Genomic DNA, 20,163 nt, shown 5'->3' on the forward strand with positions numbered 1-20,163 from the left:
GTAGAGGTTGAAATTATAAACAAGGGGTGAAAGCAAAGATATTCAAAGGAAAATGCAACAAAAGCATCAAGCTTCAATAGGTGGCAGCAGGAACTCTAGGAGGAGGAGTTTAAAGGGCCAACAAAAAAGGGAGAGAAAAAAAAAGAGAGAGAGTGAGCAAGCAATAGAAGTTTGCTTATGTAGCTCTGACAACACGTCCCGGCTGAGGCCCAGCAGCTGCTACATTGAGATCAGTCCAGATCGGCATTCTGAGACCCCCCGGCTCAACCTCTTTCTGCAGTGCCACCCATCGCTAATCGACCTGCGATAATAAAGCAATGCGTCCCTGAAGCAGACGTGGAGGAATCAGAGTAGGAGGAGGGGAAAAAGAGGAGGTTGATTGTCACTTCTGGAATTTGTAGTCGGGACAGGAAGGGAAAGAGAAGAAGTTTATGCAGCCTGGCCCTAGCTCCAGCTGATTGTGTGGGTCTACAATCGCAACACGATGCAGGGGCGCCGGCAGCGGGGCAGAAGGACACAGGAGGGCAGGGACCTCTGAAAAAGCCACGCAGGAGGCTGTCAGGAGTAGACATGGCCCGCTGGATCCCCACCAAGAGAGAAAAGTACGGGGTCGGTGAGTACTGCTTCCCCGCCCCCTCCAGAGGGAGACCTTCCTTAGTCTCTGCAGTTTCCAGCAAGGACTAGAGAGTTTTCGCTCAATAATGTCACGCTGATTTTTCTGTTAAATCTCGGTTTGAGTTGCAAGTGGAATTAAATCTGACAAAGCTGATAGCTTTGGCACGCAGGCAGGGGGCTGGTTGGGTATTTTTCCCTGACGATTTCGTTGATAATATTTCGAACGCCTCTAAAAGTAATGAAAGAGGTACAAAGAGATTAGGATTTGCGTTTTTTTTAGGTGGGGGGAGGATTGTGGGAATAGCTCTGAGAAGAGAATGAATGTTGTGTTTAAATCACTTTGATCGTCCCTTTGCCACAGAGTGTTTCAACTGCTTTGATTTGCATTATGAGTATTGCTGGAGAAAGGTAATTACAGGACCACATGTGTAATACCCCACACCCCCGATGCGGCTGCACCCTGTTAAACCTGTCAAAATAAGTAACGTGAGGACAGCAGGGTGAAAAAGAAGACATGCCTTGATTGCTGTTTCGAGTGATCCCAGCTAATCGCTCTTTGTGCCACAAGACTAATGAATGACCTACGCTCTTTTTACTGCTGAGCCAACCTCACCAAGGACGTTCAAGCTGTGATCCTCCCCTGTCACACCAACAGTAAACCTTGAGGCATTGGGATCTTTCCCGCGCTGCATTGTGAGCTCAGCTTGAATTTCCTTTGTTAACAGTCTCTGAGGCTGGTGAACAATGGGTTTAGGGATGAATCAGACATGGTGCTGTGCCAGCTGTGTCACTTTTCTTGATGTCAGACCACCTGCCAATTACAGTACATGTGATTGTACACCACCTAGCACAATTTTCTAACTCCCACTGGAATGCCCCTCTGACCGTAACCTTCCAGAACTTGAGTGATGCTGGTCTGGGTTGTGATATGAAAGTGTTCAGGAACTGAGCATCATAGTGGAGAACCAATGGCTCTCTAAGCAGAGTGAGTGAGCAGTTCCTCTGGGTCAGCTGAGCCTTTCCTGGGAAATATCATGTTACTATAGACCCAGGTACAGGCCAGTCTTAATGGCAATTTAATAATAAGGTGCAAGCTTTCCCTTTGTGTAGTTTAGGTCTGTTGAGATCTTGAAAGTTAGAAGGCAGGAGTCAGGACAGAATTATATGTGTGATTTACAATCTGCTAATGACAGGATGGTTTGGGGTAATGCATTAATGCCCCAATGCTCAAAACTCCTGCGCGGTACTGGGCGGTACTGAATAGTGCCAGAACAGCACATCAGAACAACTCCCTAATGCTGAATGCTAATGAGATGCAAGTATAGGCATTCTCATAGTGTTGAGAATTAGGAAGTTGTTCGGGAGTTAAGGGGGAGGATAGTGTCTGGCGCATATGCTCAAGAGATGTGCGTTAAGCACAGCTCTCGAACATGCCCAGAACGCAAGAGGGGGTAGGAGGGAAGGAGGAGGAAGAGATGCAAGCAACAGGCTGAAATCCGGGGGGGGGGGGGGGGGGAAGCGGTTTTTCACACCAAAACAACAGAAGCAGTCGCCCCCCAGCTACTCCCAAGCAAATGTGATCAATGAAGCTCATTTCGACTGTTACCCTCGGCAACAATATTCTGTGCCCCTCCCATGCCAACTTTTCTTCTGGGTCCCTGGTAAGCCTCTCCCCTCCTTTTCTTGTCAGGGTTCTAGGCTGGGTAGCCTGAAAACCCTAACGCCAGCTCCAAGCTGGCGGTAAGGTTGTGCTTTTTGACTGTGCTTTTTCTGAGCATTGGGGGCGGGGGGGGGGGGGGGAGAATAGAAAATGGCCTTGTTTGCCTGCATTTGCATACAATTAGTGAGCTCGTTTCCCCACAGTAGAGCCTTTGGAACATTGTTCGCCTGTAAACACAGGTGCTAGTCTGGTGGTAATGGCCTCTAGCGCCCGCGTTTACTTCTCAGCATCGGCCTGTAAGGGCTCCTTTTACCAAGGTGTGCTAACGTTTAGCGTGCACTAAATGATAAGAAGACCATTTTATTCATATGAGTTTCTTAGAATTTAGCGTGCGGTAAATCTGTTGGCACACTTTAATAAAAAGAGCCCTAAATCTGGTATTTTTGTATTGAAGCTATGGCAGTTGGACATTGGGTTCTGTTAACATCTTGGGAGACCTAAGAGGGCATATATCTTCCAGCCTTGCCAACTAGCTCCATTTATTCAGGATACTTGATCCACTCTAGCCCCCCCCCCCCTATCATTTGAATCCAAGTAAGCTGTAGTTCTGACTTCATTGATTTAAAAGCAAGGGTGCAATTCTCAGCTACAGAGAGCCAAAACAAGAACTGGATTAGCGTGAAGCATCGGATCCAGTTAGCAAGCTTGGATACTTAAAGGGTCCTATTTAATCTGAGGCTGAGCAGCAAAACAAACCATAGTGGGATGGAAGATTAAAAACAACAGAACAGAGAGCAGGACAGTCCAAATAATTAAGGAGTCCTTTTACTAAACTTACTTGGAGCGGAGGAGTGGCCTAGTGGTTAGGGTGGTGGACTTTGGTCCTGAGGAACTGAGTTCAATTCCAACTTTAGGCACAAGCAGCTCCTTGTGACTCTGGGCAAGTCACTTAACCCTCCATTGCCCCATGTAAGCCACATTGAGCCTGCCATGAGTGGGAAAGCACAGGGTACAAATGTAACAAAAACAAAACTGTGGTAAAAAGTGGCCTTAGTGTGCCCTTGCACAGGTTTCTCCCGCACACTAAGGCCATTTTTACTGCAGCTGTAAAAATTGCATAAGAACATAACAGTAGCAATACTGGGTTAGACCAGTGGCCAATCCAGTTTACAAGTACCTGGCAGAAACCCAAATACAGTACATTCTGGCTAATCAGGACACCGGTCTAAAACTGAGAGAACAAAAACAAAGGGGGAAAGGTTTTCTTATTTGAAACACTGTTTTTAATAGGGCCAGAAGTGTCCACAGAACGTTACTGATGGCCTTTTTCTTTTTTTTGTATTAATGGCCGTGTGCTGTTGACATTAGCGTGCAGCCATTTAAAAAGAAAATTACCATGTGAGCACTTAACGCCACCCATTTTGTAGGCATTAAAGGCTCACGTGCTATTCCTGCACTAATCAGTTAGTGTGTGGTAATGTAGGTGTGCTAACTGATTACCTCAGGAACACCCTCTCACTGCCCCCAGACGTGCCCCCTCAAAAAAATAAAATCAAAATATTTTAGCATGCGGTTAGTGCATTTACATAAGCTCTTATTGCAGGTCACCTGAGCATGTCTCACCATTTTAAGCTGCGTTAGGTACGTGTCGGCACCTAATGCAGCTTAGTAAAGGGGCCCCTAAATTAACCTCTACCCTTCAGAGAGGAAGAAAAGATTAACAGTAATCAAAAGCTTTATTTTATGTACCAGCTTCAGTTCCTCTGCTAGTCTTGTAAGGTTGCCAGCTGGCTACAGGTTGGCCCAGAACCCTGATGGGCCAAAGCATTGCATGTAGGGATTTGTAGTTCTGATTTCTCAATTGGATTCCCTAGGAAAAACAGGGTTACAAACCCATATAAGCAGTGGGGTAGACACAGGATTGAATCAGCCCTGTTGGATGATTTTGCAGTCAGTTAGTTGGCAGCCCCAAGGCGAATTGCTGTGGGAACACAGGAGATTAATAAGCAGTTGAATATCACCCAGGGCAGGAGTGACCAAGAAGGCCCAAGCTCCTGCTTACCCCAGTTTATAAAAAAATCAAGTTTTCTTGTAAAGTGTTTTTTTTTTCTTTTGTTTTGGCTAGAGTAGATTTAAGTGTTTTTCAAGTGGTGTGCCACAAAGAACGGCCAACTCAATTGCGTCGCGATGAACAGCTTAGTGGTGGGAATCCTGCGGCATATAAGTAGTTCCTGGCAGGGTTCCGACGGGAACTGGGAGCTGCGGAAAACTGCCCTCCTCCCTGATGCACCGCCTCCCTCTGATTCTACTCTACATTACAACCAAATGACGGTCTTACTGCTCCCTGTCTTCACCCTCATGCATGACATCATCATACAAGGAGGATCCTGATTGGCTGCTGCTACACTGCCCGCCACTGCGGCCACACAGTTAAATAGCGTGCCCTCAAGGCACATCATGTTTGAGAGTGGCGTGGCAAGTAGTGTAGTGGCAATTTAGTACTGGGCAAACAAGTATTAGTGTAGGAGTAGTAGGGAGGGGTGAGTGTTAAGAGGAGTAGGGAGCAAGGACTCAGAGCGAGTAGAGCAAAGCAATTGGCAGTGTAACCGCAGAACACGAGCAGGAGGATTCCAAGAGCCAATACTGGAGAGTACAGTAAACCCTCCCCCCCCCCCCAGCCCTACCCCCAACTGTGACTTTCAGCTCTCCCTCCATTTCTGGGATTGGCTGCTGCTGCCTTCCCTCTCCAGCCATATCTCTGTCCCCTTCTACTACTACTACTACTACTTAGTATTTCTATAGCGCTGCCAGGGTTACGCAGCACTGTACAAGTTTAAACATGGGGAAGGACAGTCCCTGCTCAAGAGAGCTTACAATCTCCACACACTGGAATGCCTTTCAGTCTGAAATCTCTCCCCTCCCCGCCATTAACAGTGCCTTCCTCTGCTCTCCCTTCCTGTGTTTTGCCTGGTGCCCACCAAATTATCTTCCCTTTCCAGTCATCTCTCTGTCCCTTTCTCCAAACAAATGCCAGACTGTCTCTCAAGTCTCTCCCTCTGCCCCCTCCCTCTCCTCTCTTCCATGTTGTAACAACACCTTCTTCTACTCTCCCTTCCTGTCTTTTGCCTTGTGCCTTACCGAATCCCTCCAGGAGGTAAAAGACAGAGATGGCTGGAGAGGGAAAAAGGCAGCAGCAAGCAAAGATGTTTTCTTTTCATGAGTCTGACCTAAAATTGCCAATTCTGTAGCAACACTGGAAAGAAAACTCCTGTAACTCTATGCTGCCAGTGTAAAGGTAGAGGAAAATTGATTGTTTAAAAATATAGCCAATTCCTTTGAGGTACACTGTAAACCTCAAGGAATTGACTATAATTTTAAACAGTCAATTTTCCCTTACCTTTCTCCTGGGCATCCAACATATCCATTCCCAGGAAGCGTTGTGTGGCCACTGGAGACTTATTGACCAGTTCTGGTTTGGAATTTAATTCCCAAAGCAGTGTGGGATTTGCTTTAAAATTGTTGATTTTGAATGCATGTTATTTGTGGCAATAAAGATAGCACAATGTTTAAAATTTCAATTATTGAACTGTAAATACAATCTTAATACTTGTTAAATAATATACATAGTTAAAAAACTGATGGTGTGCCTTGACAATTTTTGCATCTTGTCACTGTGCCACAAGGTGAACAAAGATTGAAAATCACTGATTTAAGTAGATGCACCTGTGGTAAACATTTCAGGCTGTACACTTGGGGGACAGCAGGGTAGAGAGATTGTACAGCTTCATCCTCTCAAAGAAAACAGCATGAAGCTATCCCAGATCTCTCCCCCTCAACCCCCCCCCCCCCCCCCCCCAGTTGAGTGCATGGATTTGTAGTACTGCTTGGTTCAGAAAACTTAGAACTTAGAGGCATATTTTCAAAGCACTTAGTCTTACAAACTAACCCTCCCCTGTTTATTAAGCCGTGCGCTAATGCCAACACAGTCCATTCACTTTGAATAGGCTGTGTCCGCATTGCTGCGCAGCAGCTGCTAGTGCGGCTTAGTAAACAGGTTGGTAAGTTACATAGAGGGGCATGCATAATCGAACGGGGCCAGCCATCTATATGGGCAGCCATCTCTAAGGCCGGCCCCGTAAAGCGGCATACCTGACCGTATTATCGAAACAAGATGGCTGGCCATCTTTCGTTTCGATAATACGGTCGGGGCCAGCCAAATCTCAACATTTGGGCCGTCGTTAGAGATGGCCGGCATTAGAGATCGCTGCCATTGGTTTCCCGCCGATAATGGAAACTAATGGCGGCCATCTCAAACCCGGCCAAATCCAAGCCATTTGGTTGTGGGAGGAGCCAGCATTTATAGTGCAGTGGTCCCCCTCACATGCCAGGACACCAACCGGGCACCCTAGGGGGCACTGCAGTGGACTTATTGCTTCCAGGTGCAATACCTCCCTTACCTTGTGTGCTGAGCCCCCCAAAACCCCCCAAACCCACTACCCACAACTGTACAACACTACCATAGCCCTTATGGGTATGTGGGTACAGTGAGTTTTGGAGGGCTCACATTTATCACCACAAGTGTAACAGGTAGGGGGGGGGGGATGGGGCCTGGGTCCGCCTGCCTGAAGTCCATTGCAGTACCCACTAAAAACTGCTCCAGGGACCTGCATAGTGCTGTGATGGAGCTGGGTATGACATTTGAGGCTGGCATAGAAGCTGGCACAAAATGTTTAAAAACTTTTTTGGGGTGGGAGGGGGTTGGTGACCACTGGGGGAGTAAGGGGAGGTCATCTCCGATTCCCTCCGGTGGTCATCTGGTCAGTTGGGGCACTTTTTTGAGGCTTGATCCTAAAAATAAATGGACCAAGTGAAGCCGGCCAAGTGCTCGTCAGAGCCGGCCTTTTTTCTATTATTGGCCGAAGCCGGCCATCTTGTAACCACGCCCCAGTCCCGCCTTCGTACCCTGCCGAAACGCCCCCTTTAACGTTGGCTGGCCCTGCGATGGAAAGCAGTTGAAGCCGGCCAAAATCGGTTTTCGATTATACCGATTTGGCCGGCGTCAGGAGAAGGCCGGCCATCTCCCGATTTGTGTCGGAAGATGGCCAACCTTCTCCTTCAAAAATAAGCAGGATAGTAACCTATGGAACTTGTTAGTCTGAGTACTTTGAAAATGAGCCCCTTAGTCATCCTGAAGACCAGACCTCGTTCTATTCCTATTGTCACTGAGCAGTATTTATTTATGTGTTACATTTGTATCCCACATTTTCCCACCTATTTGTAGGCTGAATGTGGCTTACATAGTACCGGTGTATGGACAATGTAGGTCAGCCAGGGTAAAATACAATTTCATTCACTCTTCCAATGAGTTTGTTGACCTGCCTCCTACACTCTTTGCATATGTTCAGCGCTCAGATATCTCTCATCCTGCTGGTCATTCTTGTACTCCACTGCACTTCACTGCAGGTCTTTTTACTGGATGCATCTGTTCACTTAGGATTAGTGAGACTATAATTCTGGAGGAATGATAGTACACTAAGCACACATCAGACCCAGGGTTCTCTGCTATTAATTCTGATTCTGTGTCAGACTGGCTCCACATAACTGTTACTAGCATCCTGGCATGGCCAGAGCCTGTTTTTAGCTTTGTATCTTTTCTCATAAATATTTTGCACTTCCTTTACAGGAACAGGATATTTCTTTGCAGCATTAATATAGGGGTTGAAAATCTCAGATTACACCAGCAGTCTCAAAGAAGGAATACCTGCTGTTTTTCTGTGTGCATATGAGACAGGAGTATATGTAAAGTGATTTTTTTCACTTGATAAAAGATTAATTTCCAATGATAATGCAAAAGGAAATTGTTGGTTTAGTTGACAAGTTGCAGAATTACAAATTGGGCCCGCAGTCCCTTTTCCTTCTTAACAGAATTGTGAGAGCGATACAGAAATGTACAGGTCAACATTCAACCTGCAGCTAGGGCCGGCGTTAGGGGATGGCAAACAGGGCAAGCCTGCCTCAAGCTGAAGAAGTCATAGGCTGAAGTTCAGCTTTGGGGCACCCTCCCCTGTTTCTGACCTGGGTCCCTGAATTTCTCACACCTGCCCTGCCCATAGCCATTGGCATGTGTTTAAACACCAGCAGCTGTGGGTTTGTTTATACTCAGTACCAGTACCCAGATACCAACCTTCACTGAATATTCAGGTATAACTTGGGTGGCACTACCTATCTGGTTCCTGGCAATATTCAGACTGGTACCTGGATAGGTGACTGATAAAGGACAGCCTTTTTGCTGTTCTAACTTTATCCAGGCAGTTACCTGGTTAGCAGTCTGAATATTGCCACTAACTAGGTGTCTAGTGGCTGTGCCCAGACTCCGTCCCAGATTACTCCAGAAGAATGGTTTGTCTGGATTTTTAGCAGCACTGTCTAGGTAAGTGCTGCTGAAAATCTGGGTGTGACCCATTCGGCAGGGCTTATCTAGTTAGGGGCCAGGCTGCTATAACTGGAGGCTGTCAGTGAGCAGGAGGTCTGAGAAGAGCAATATAGTCCGTTATCAGTCTGGAGACAGCTCTGCTTAGTAGTGAGCAAGTTTCACACTGCTCAGCAGGATTCTTTTCATAGCTCAGCTCAAGGGTGTTGGGATTAGACCAAAGGGTTTGGGTGGGGGCTGCCCTTGTCACGGTGGCCTCTGTCCATGAACCTCATTGCATCTCCTCAGTTGCAACCTTTGTCTTCTGCTCTCACCTTTGTCCCTTGTCCTGACTTATGGCTTCTGCTGTCTCCCCTACATTGTGCTCCAGGAGCCAGTTCTGTGGGTGACAGTGAATGTTAGGAAGGGGGTGTTTGGTACCCCTCAGACATTTTGAAATGTTGACGCCTATGTCAGACAGAACTGGACTGACTTCACATAAGAAATTACTAAAAACTTATTTGTTTAGTAAAGCCTATCCCAAAGCCCCCATTGCTCTTTAATCCCCTATTTCCATTTGTCAGATTTCCACGCTCTCTTTTTTGCCTTTGTCTGCTTCCCTTTTGTTGCTCCTGATTTCCCATCTGTATTCTCTTATTTAGCTGCTTATGTTCTGTATTTGTTACTTTTTTTATTTTACTATTATATCCTGTTGTATTATGCAATTTTATTGTAACTTTGTTAGCCACATTGAGCCCGCACATGCTGGGAAAATGTGGGATACAAGTGAACCAAATAAATAAATAAGACTTGCCATACTGGGTCAGACTGATAGTCTATCTAGCCCAGAATCCTGCTTCCAACATGGGCCAATCCAGGTCACAAGTACCTGACTGAATCACAAAGAATAACAAGATTCCATGCTACCCATCCCAGGAATAAGTAGTAGCTTTCCTTCCACACGGCTCCCTGTGTAGTGGCAATGATGGGCCTAATGGCAGTAGAAGCAGCAATTTAGAGTAGAATTTCACTGAGCTCACATGTACTGACAGTCTCCTTCTCACCCTGTCTTCCCTGTAAGAGGATGACTTGTGGGCTCAGTATATCTCCATGCTAACTGCCTGCTGCACTGAAGGGATCTTGAGGTCCATAGCCATGGTCTGTTGGACCCCTATTCTAACCTCACTGCCTCAACTATCATCAAAGAGTCCACAGCAAGTAATACTTCAGTCTTTCTGCTCTCATTGATAGTTCCTGATTGATCACTGGTCATTTGGTCAGTCACCTCAGTCAATATTTCAAATGCAGGTTTTATCAATAATATAGTGCCTTTAAACTGCAAAAACCAACATATATCAAACACAACATTCTGTAGTTGGACAGTGGGGGTTGAGAGTAATTTGCTGTCATGGCTTCCCATAGGGAATATATAATCTGAGAAAAATGGCTGATCTCTCCCCCACCGCTGACTCATCTGTTACTCCCAGGGAAGACACTCTGAGCTACATTGTTACTTGAAGTGCAGAAATTGCAGTTTTAATTAATTTAAAATTTTACTGGCTGATGTTTTGGCGTGATGCTTTCATAAATGAGCCATCAACCTCTTTTTCAGCTTAGGTGTGGGGGGGGAGGGTGTCTTTCAGTAGATACATCTCAGTCTTTCATCATGTAGATCTTAGACAAAGTGAGATAAACAGGAAGTCTGTAGTGTGGGATGCCAAGGGAGTGAGAGGGGAAGGACTGAACTTGGAGCTAGAACCTGCTGACGAGCCCTTCCTAGGCAAGGTTTGATTAACAAGAGATGGCAAGAGAGTGCTTGGCCCATTATCTGGCCTGAAACCAGTAAGCACAGTTTGTCACCGTATAGGGTTACCATATGGCTCCAGAAAAAGGAGGACGGATTGAGCCAGCCGGGTTTTACTTCCATTGCTTTTAATGGAACTAATTGAGCCAGCCGGGTTTTACTTCCATTGCTTTCAAAGCAATGGAAGTAAAACCCGGCTGGCTCAATCCGTCCTCCTTTTTCTGGAGCCATATGGTAACCCTATCACTGTATCAATTACATTGTTTTGGGTGTACCAAGATGGCAGCGGCTGCATTGGGAGAATTAAAACCTCCTTGGGTGGAGTGGCTTCAGCCTTGTGATGTCATGCTGCCTCCTGTTAATCAAACCTCCTTGTTCCTAGGACCTGAGAACCTGATTCCAGAAGGACTTTTTAGCAATCTAGGCAATGATACATGAAAACCCTTGGCCACAATCTTCAGCTTGGAAAAGAGATGACCGAGATAGAAGTTTATAATATCATGAGTGGGATGGACGTATTAAATAGCGGACAGTTGTATCTTTCAAACAACACTAAGGGCTCTTTTTACTAAGGTGTCCTAACGGATTTAGCACATGCTAATGATTAGCGAGTGCTAAATGCTAAAAAGCCTATTTTATTCCTATGGGCTTCTTAGTAGTTAGAGCATCTTAATAAAAGGACCTTGGCAAAGAGGTTAGGGTTGACCGCCGGAGGAGAGGGCTGGTGAAAAAGGGGTGCTGGAGTCACGAGGGGAAGAGGAGCTGATGTCGGAAGAGGATGAGGATCTGGATCCACGGGGGTGGGGGGGTGGAGGCTGAGGCAGGAGTCACGGGGAGGCCTCAGGGCGGAAGAGAGTGAGGTGCTGAAGTCATGGGGGTGAGGCTCAAGGCAGAAGAAGTTGACTTGCTGGAGTTGTGGAGACGGGGGACGGGCAGAAGAAAGTGAGGTGCTGGAGTTGCAGTGTGTGTGGGGGGGTTAGGGCCAAAAGTGTGAGATGCTGGAATCACAGTGGCTCAAGACAAGAGGCTGAGGTGCTACAGTTGGGGGGGGGGGGGGGAGGAATCAGAGCAGAAGATGGTGAGGTGCCAGAGTTGCAGTTGGGGTGTTCAGGGCAGAAGAGGGTAAGATGCTAAGATGCTGGAGTCACGGTGGGGATGTTCAGGGCAGAAGGTGAGTTGTTGTAGTCACCGTGGAGGGGAGGCTGAGGGCAGAAGAGGGTGAGGTGCCAGAGTCACAGTGGGGGAGGGGAGTTCAGGGCAGAAGAAGGTGAGAGGGGCTGAGGGTAGAAGAAGGTGAGGTCCTGGAGTCATGGGAGAAGGTGCCCAGGGCCGAAGAGAAAAGAGAGTGAGGTCTGGGGAGGGCTGGGGGAAGAAGAGTGAAGGTGGTGAACTTGGAGTGGGCTCAGGGAAGATGGGGGAGAGGTGCTGCTTCATGGGGGGGGGGGGCTGAGAGAGGATGTGGAAGAGGTTCTGGTGCTGGTCCCATAATAAGGGCGGTGCTGAACCTGCAGAGGAAGGGTTACAGGAGAGAAATGCAGACCTGTGAAGGGCTAAGGTGACATGAGAGAGGGGTGAAATACCAGAGTGTGGGGAGGGGGCAAGGGAAAGGGGGAACTTCCAGGCTGTAGTGAGAGTGAGCATAGAGATCCTGGATTTTGGGGGATGGAGGGAAGAGAAGGAGAGAGACGTTGGATCCACATGAGATGCAGCTACAAAAACCCTAATGTCATACTTCTTCCTGGGTTATGTAGGTGGTAAACTACACTTAGTAGGCTTTCACTTCCAGTACATTGTTTGCCGCATGCACAACCCAGGAAGGAGCACAGCATCAGGATTTGCGCCACCTGGGTTTCCTGCTGTCACTCTCTCCTCTGAGCTACAGACTTATTTAACATTAAAGCTATGCCTTTTTTGGTTGGGGGGGGGGGGGGGGAGCAAGGAGCTGCTGGACCATAAGGGGGAATAGAAGAGAGAGGGAACATAGAATTACTGTACCATAGGAGAGGAGGGGAAGAGAGGGGGGACAGAAAGCTGCTGCACCATAGGGGTGGAGGGGAAGGAAAATGGAACATGAGTGGATCATAGGGGTGGAGGAGAGAGAGGGACAGGGAGATGCTGGGCTACAAGTGTGGGTGAAGAATGAGAGAAGAGATGCTGGGTTACAAGGATGTGGGAAGAGGGAAGGAAGGGAACCATGTGTGAGAGCCCATGGGATTTCTCAAGATGAGTGAGAGGAGGATGGTGAATATAGAGTGTAGAGTTATAGTAATATAGGGAGTGGGTGAAAGAGAAGTGAATAGGAGGCAAGAAAAGGAATGAGACAGGAGAGCTGGGGGGGGGGGGTGAGACAAGGAGGTGAAGAGTTGATAGGTAAGTGAAATATAGCTGGAGGACTGAAGAGCAGGAGGGTAAAATCAGAATAAGCAGACAGAAAGTGGAGAAAGGACAGATGGACAGCACCCACTGGAAAAAGAGCAGAAGACAAGACAGGAAAGCAGAAAAGAGAAAGTGGGACCAATATGCATTGAAAAATAAAATGCCCAGACAAAAAAAAGGTAGGAAAAAAAAGTGTTCTATGTTAAATTTATTAGATGGAATATGTTAGTTTTAGGAAATGTGGAACATGGATGTCTTTGAGGCGAATATTCAAAGCGATTTAAGCGGGCAGGAGCCTCTCCTGCCTGCTTAAATTACCTGTCGCTGCCCAACCATAGATATTCAACAGCAGTAAAGCGGGGAGTGCTGTTGAATATCGCCTCTGACCGGCCCCCAAAAAAGAGGGCCATCAGGGGAGGGCCAAGGGGCTGCGCCAGGACTTATGCGGCCACCAGCAACATTCAGCCAAGGCCCGCATAAGGTAAGTGGGTGAAGTTAAAATTCACCTGCTTATCTTCGGGACATCCCAGGCTGATGCTGTCCAATTGGTTTAGCCCCTTTCTGTGGAGGGGGACACCAGGAAGTTCAGATCCAATCAGTTCACAGCTCTAAAGTGATGTCATCAGGAAAGCCCTGCAGGGAGGAGGAGTTGGGACAGCAGCCAGCCAATGAGAGTCCATCTTCAGGAAGATGGGCGTTCTAGGATGTCAGCCGGCCAATAGAAGGAAGCAGCAGGAACAGCTGGGGGTGAAACCAAGCCCATTTCCCACAGACTCTGTTTCTTTGATGGACCCTTGTCTTCCTTGCATTTTTGTTAAGTCACCATTACTTTTATGCTTTATGTTTCGGTACTACCCCCCCCCCCCCCCCCCCCCCCCAATTTCTTGCAAGTAAATGTAATTTGAAAAAGAAATATATGGCACGTCTTTCATAAACGCAAAGAAGCTGCGTGTAAGCTGGTATACTATGCTTTTTGTGCTCCATCTTCCCTGCCTTGTTTCTCCCCTTCTCCTACTTGCGATAATGAAGAACTGGCAGGTCCACACCTCCTGTTAAAATTTGCACGGTAAAGGTAGGGGCTGCTTTTGTGCATGGAGTCGGAAACGGTAGTGCATCGCATTCACATTATAATAGTAATTAGCTCATTTGCATTCTGTTTTCATTAGCTGCTACCATGACAGGAATATGGCTAGAACCAATTTAAAAACCACGTTGCTGGCTCGTTAAGTTTAGTGCATCTGGCCCCCAGTGCACCACCCTTATATGATAACATCATGGGGAACAGTGACCCTGATTGGTGCTCACTTGCTACATTTGCACACCACTGCCGCCACACAAATAGCGTGCCATGAGCAGGCACCATCGCGGGTTATTAATGTGGCAAGTAGCATGCAAATAGTGATGTGAGGACTGGCGAGTGGTGGTGTCTTTTGGACTGAAGAAAATAATTAAAGAACTGTTTAGCATCGGAGAGAGTAAGGCTTGCGATCATCTGTGTCTGTCTAGTTGTCTGTGTGATGCTTCTAAAACCTGCTCACTCAGTCACAGCCATAATTGTTGGGGCCCTCTTCCCCCAGCCCCAACTACAACTTTCCCTGCCCAAGGGACCCACTGACTGCTGCCTTCCCTTCCTATTGCTTATTTCTCTCTCCTTTCATCCAGCTCCAGCATTGTTCCTTCCTTCTTTCTCTCTCTCCCATTCACTGTTTCTCTGGGCCCTGTGTCTTTCTCTCACTTGCCCAACATTGGCTCTGTTCTTTTTCTCTCCAGTTTATTGCCTCGTGCCCCCATCCGTCTCCGGTTCTCTCTGTGCCATCCATTCACACGGGCAGCACAGCGGCAGCCACCCCCAGCTGCAGGAGCAGGCCTTTTGGCTTTCACTCTCTCCCTGACTGGCATAGGTGCCAGCTCTGTGGGTGCCTGAGCAACCCCAACATGTTTTCCCTGTAAGCCTGTAGATCTGGGGCAGCAAGCTCCATACTGCAGAGCTACAGGAAAACACAAGAAGGAAGTGCTTCTGTATCCTAGCTACTGCTCCCGCCTCCTCCTGCAGCCAGTTATCTGGCGCCTGCCTCTCCCAGCAGCCTATCCAATAGAGGAGTTACCTTCCCCATTGGTAGCTGCTAGGCTACAGAAAATGCAGCAGATGCTGACAAAGACAGATTCAGAAAACTTTATTGGTATGACATGACAATTTTACTTATGTTACCAAAGTAATACCTATAGCAGCTAAGGTAAAAAAAAAAAAAAAAAAAAGACAGAGTTACTGGGAGCGGAATAAAGGGAGCAAGGAAGGGGTGAAGGGAATGGAAAGGGGCCACTGTTTAGGAAAGACAGTGCTGTTCTGAAATGCTAGAAGCAGGGCTGCCGAGAGGTGGGGGCAAGGGGGGCAAAATTCCCCGGGCCCCGCGCTGCGGTCTCTCTCGTCTCCTCCTTCTGATGGGACCTGGGTGATTGTGTCCTGACAGCAGCAGGAGAGAGAAAATTCCAGTGCGAGGCCCCCCCCTTGCATTGCCTGCCTAGCAACTGCCTTTCAAATTGCTTCTGTTTGGTAGCTCTGAAATGCAGAGACCTATGATTGCGTCTCAAACTGAAAGGGGATTAGCGAGTAACACCATCTCCTTTTTTTCACAAAAATAAGTCATTCCCTTGTTACATCTTATGGGAGACTGTGGTATTGGGCTGAGTGGACTCGTTATTCTGCATCGATCCAAAGAAATAGCATGGCAGCAGCAGGAAGAGTTTACAGGAGAGATGGTTGGAGTGTGGAAGAGGATAAGGGGTTCATTGTCCTCCAACTATATATGTTTCTTGGCTTTTCATTCTCCGTCCTAGCACAGTTCTACTACAGGCTAGCTTTTGGGTGTATGACCTGTGTGGCTGTGCAGCACACCATGAATGAGAAGTGCTCCTATATTGGTGTGTCACTTCCATATCCTTCTACCAGTGGCGTAGCTACATGGGGCCACGGGGGCCTGGGCCCATCCAAATTTCCTTCGGGCCCCTGGTTTTGCTGGCGGGGGTCCCCAATCCCCGCCAGCTGAAGCCTTGTCCACACCAGTCTCTGACGCTATTAAGTTGCCTGCTCTGCTGTCTCTTCCCCCTCACGTCCTGCACGCTTCTTTTAGTGAAATTGAGCATGCTCAGTTTCACTTAAAGGAGCGTGCAGAATGTGAGGAGGAAGAGAGAGCAGAGCAGGCAATGTGGCGGCGCCAGAAACCGGCGTTGGAGAAGGCTTTATCTGACGGGGGTTGGGGACCCCGCCAGCCAAGGTACTTTGCTGCAGCAGTGGGTGGGGAGCGGCGGTGGGGCGGCAGACTAAAATATGGCCCCCTCCAACCTGTGGTCTGGCTACGCCCCTGCCTTCCACATCATGTAGACCAGGGAAAGGGGGGAGGGGAATAATGGTGCTATTTATGTTCTACTAATGTAGAGGTTAATGTTTTGACAATTTGGAAAAATAAACAAAAGAGTTGGCCTAAATTAGCAAAAGTTGCATGGGGAATCATATGCGTTCTTGATACCAGCATGTCTTCTGAGAGGACATATTCTGTTGCAGGAAAGACTGGAAGAAAGGAGAGCTAGACTGAATCCTGAGATTGTGGATGGTTTATTATTCATCCACAGATTAAAAAAACAACAGTTCGAGAGTATAGGGAGTGCTGGTATCTGCCGGGTGCTTCATAGGACATGTTTCTTTCCTGCTAGGGCGTACAGAGCAGGTTGTATTTTGTCCCTCTGGATATTTTAACAGGGTGGATTAAATCTAATATTTGCTGCAGTGTGTTTCTTGGAATTGGGGGTTGGAAAGGTAGAGGGTGGCAGGGAGTTTATTTCAGTTGCTGGTTGGAATTGGATCATTTGTGTTCCTGTGGCTGTACTAGGAAGGGCTATAACAGCTCTGGTCCTTTCTGGCGCCTTTGTAAGTGGGGCAGCGAGGGAGTATAGGTGAATGGATATTTGTGAAAGTGGAGGAGGGTGGAGATGAGGGGGGGGGGGGGTTATTGTTCTTGATCTATATTATTGTTTTCTATTTGTTATTTATAAGCTACAGTTATTCAAAAAGAATATTGTTCCTTTTTATACTATAATGCAAAGTTTTAAATATAAAATCATAACTGTTTGAGGCTCATGCAGGGCTAGAATCTTTGTTTGGATTACTCTCTGTATGGCCAAGTTTCCTAAAATACTTGAAAAAATGTGTTTGGATGGCTAAAGGTTTTCTTGGACTATAAGGCTTCCAGTTTCATGTATTCATTTAATACTCCACTTATTACAACTGCATAAAGCATTTCATTGAGGGATGTTATTAGTTTTTTGATTTTTTTACCTTTTGGTTACTAACTTATAGCCTGCTTTGCCACTCCTTATGTTTTCTATGTTAAACGGTTAAACGGTTGAAAAACCTTTCTCTTCCCAAAGACTGCTTCTTTACAATACATCGTGACTTCTACCTCCTAGTATCATCCATTATCCTTTCCTTAATGTTTTTAGTCTCATGCATTAATCCATTGATCTCTAATGTTTCTCAAATCTCACACTAACTATTTGCTTTTGTCTCTCTTAGAATGCTAACCAAGAATTGATTTGAATTGAAAAGAATAGGGTGTGTGTACTATGTTACTGTACATGCAACTCATAAGATCATAAGTAATGCCACACTGGGAAAGACCAAGGGTCCATTGAGCCCAGCATCCTGTCCACGACAGCGGCCAATCCAAGCCAAGGGCACCTGGCAAGCTTCCCAAACGTACAAACATTCTATACATGTTATTCCTGGAATTGTGGATTTTTCCCAAGTCCATTTAGTAGTGGTTTATGGACTTGACCTTTAGGAAACCGTCTAACCCCTTTTTAAACTGCTAAGATAACCGCCTTCACCACGTTCTCCGGCAACATAACTCCCTGCATGTTCCCTGTGCCTTCAGCCATCCTCCTAATAAAGTACAGACCAGGCCAAGTGCATGTTCATCCCAGCAACCACACTCTCTCTGTAGGTGTGTCTTTGTGTCATTTTCCATAAGGTACCTGGGTAGTGGCTATGGCACAGCTCTTCTGGAAGTGTTGAAGGCAGCTGCATCAAATGGTATTGAAGAGGTGGGCTTTGAGCAAGGATTTGAAGATGGGCAGGGAGGGGGCTTGGCGTATGGGCTCAGGGAGTTTATTCCAAGCATAGGGTGAGGCGAGGCAGAAAGGGCGGAGCCTGGAGTTGGCAGTGATGGAGAAGGATACTGAGAGGAGGGATTTGTCCTGTGAGCGTACACATTAATTGATTTGAGTTGCTTACTTTATTTTTTGTCTATTAGATAGTCCCTGCTCAAAGAGCTTACAATCTTTCTTCTATGTTTGTGCAGCGCTGCGTACGCCTTGTAGCGCTATAGAAATGCTAAATAGTAGTAGTAGTAGTAGTAGAGAGGTAATGAGGGGCTGCAGATTGAGTGCATTTGTAGGTTAATAAGAGAAGCTTGAATTGTATGTGGTACCTGATCGGAAGCCAGTGAAGTGATTTGAGGAGAGGGGTGATATGAGCATATCGGTCTAGGCGGAAGATAAGACGCGCAGCAGAGTTCTGAATGGATTGAAGGGGGGATAGATGGTTAAGTGGGAGGCCAGTGAGGAGTAGGTTGCAGTAGTTAAGGCGAGACGTAATGAGAGAGTGGATGAGAGTACAGGAGGTGTGCTCAGAGAGGAAAGGGCGAATTTTGCTGATGTTATAGAGAAAGAAGCGACAGGTCTTGGCTGTCTGCTGAATATGCGCAGAGAAGGAGAGGGAGGAGTCGAAGATGACTCTGAGATTGCGGGCAGATGAGATGGGGAGGATGAGGGTATTATCGACTGAAATAGAGAGTGGAGGGAGAGGAGAAGTGGGTTTGGGTGGAAAGACAATGAGTTCAGTCTTGGCCATGTTTAGTTTCAGGTGGCGGTTGGACATCCAGGCAGCAATGTCGGATAAGCAGGCCGATACTTTGGCTTGGGTTTCCGCAGTGATGTCAGGTGTGGAGAGATAAAGCTGGGTGTCATCAGCATAAAGATGATATTGGAAACCATGAGATGAGATCAGCGAGCCCAGGGAAGAGGTGTAGATTGAGAAAAGAAGGGGTCCAAGGACAGATCCCTGAGGAACACCAACAGAGAGCGGGATGGGGGTAGAGGAAGATCCATGAGAATGTACTCTGAAGGTATGGTGAGAGAGATAAGAGGAGAACCAGGAGAGGACACAGCCCTGGAATCCAAATGAGGATAGTGCGGCAAGGAGTAGATTATGATTGACAGGGAAAGGGAATCAAATGTTCTGCCCTGGAGGCAGTTCTTGAATTTTACACCTAAGAATATGTTCCTGCCTTTGTTTGTGATGTAATTGTGTGAAACTTGCACAAGCCTGATTTTTAACATAACATAGTAGATAAGGTCAGATAAACATTAATCAGCCCAACCTGTCCACACTACTGAGAGCATATCCCAGCTTGCTGCTGTGGAAATTCAGCACTTGTAGGTTATCGGTCCATATCCAACTTTTGTGGTCTTTCTCATAAGTTTCTCTGAGCAGATGAGATCCCATACTTACCCAACCCAGATTTAGGCATAGAAAGCATAGGCAACTACCTTCAGTACCGGTTTTTCATTAAGCACTGAATTGGCACCACCACTGCCATGCCTCCATCCAGGCTTGTCACTACAGTGTGGCTTGTTTTGGAGAGTTACCCTGCCTCGACTCTACTGCAACAACACCAAAAATCAGCACAGGACCTGTTAGCCCTTATATATTGATAGTCCTTGAGGAACCCCACCCTCTGGAGGAGAGGGAAGGATACTGCAGGTCCTTCAGCGTGTGATGTCAACGGATTGTATTTTTTGGCATTGCTACCAGAGGACTGCTCTCCAGACCAAAGGGTGTAGGGACTAGCAGGTGAGAGCAGAGGCATGATTACTTCTAGGAAGCCTCTCACCCTCTCGTCTTGCCTATGGGCACCTAAAACTGAAATCAGGTCTTGTCCAAGCCTCATGCCTTTAAATAAATAGATAAATTTTCATTAAATAAATAAATTAAATACATTAAATTTTCATTAAACAAAGAAAAAAACTCAATGCCTAGGTCTTTCTTCTCAATACTCCCCATTTCTCCCGGCAACTCTCAATACCCCAGATGTTACTCTCTCCATTTCCAATAGCCTAAAGATCCTTGGAATTACGATAGACAGCCACTTATCCTTCGACATCCATGCTAAGCTCACCACGAAAAAAATGTTCAATATGATGTGGATTCTAAAACGAGTTAAATTATATCTTTCCTTAAACACT

General features: G+C 46.8%; 1 protein-coding gene across 2 annotated transcripts in view; it reads left to right on the plus strand.

Annotated features, from left to right (window-relative positions):
* The first annotated feature begins 215 nt into the window (after nt 1-215).
* Nucleotides 216-20,163, plus strand: part of DOCK5 (dedicator of cytokinesis 5) — a 291,277-nt gene continuing 271,329 nt past the window's right edge. For both annotated transcript variants that reach the window (XM_030201825.1, XM_030201826.1), the window contains exon 1: nt 216-613. In XM_030201825.1, the coding sequence (XP_030057685.1) occupies nt 571-613 (43 nt within the window). In that variant the 5' untranslated portion in view covers nt 216-570. The remainder of the gene's footprint in view (nt 614-20,163) is intronic.

This window comes from Microcaecilia unicolor, chromosome 4, assembly GCF_901765095.1.
Source record: "Microcaecilia unicolor chromosome 4, aMicUni1.1, whole genome shotgun sequence".
Classification (NCBI taxonomy): domain Eukaryota; kingdom Metazoa; phylum Chordata; class Amphibia; order Gymnophiona; family Siphonopidae; genus Microcaecilia; species Microcaecilia unicolor.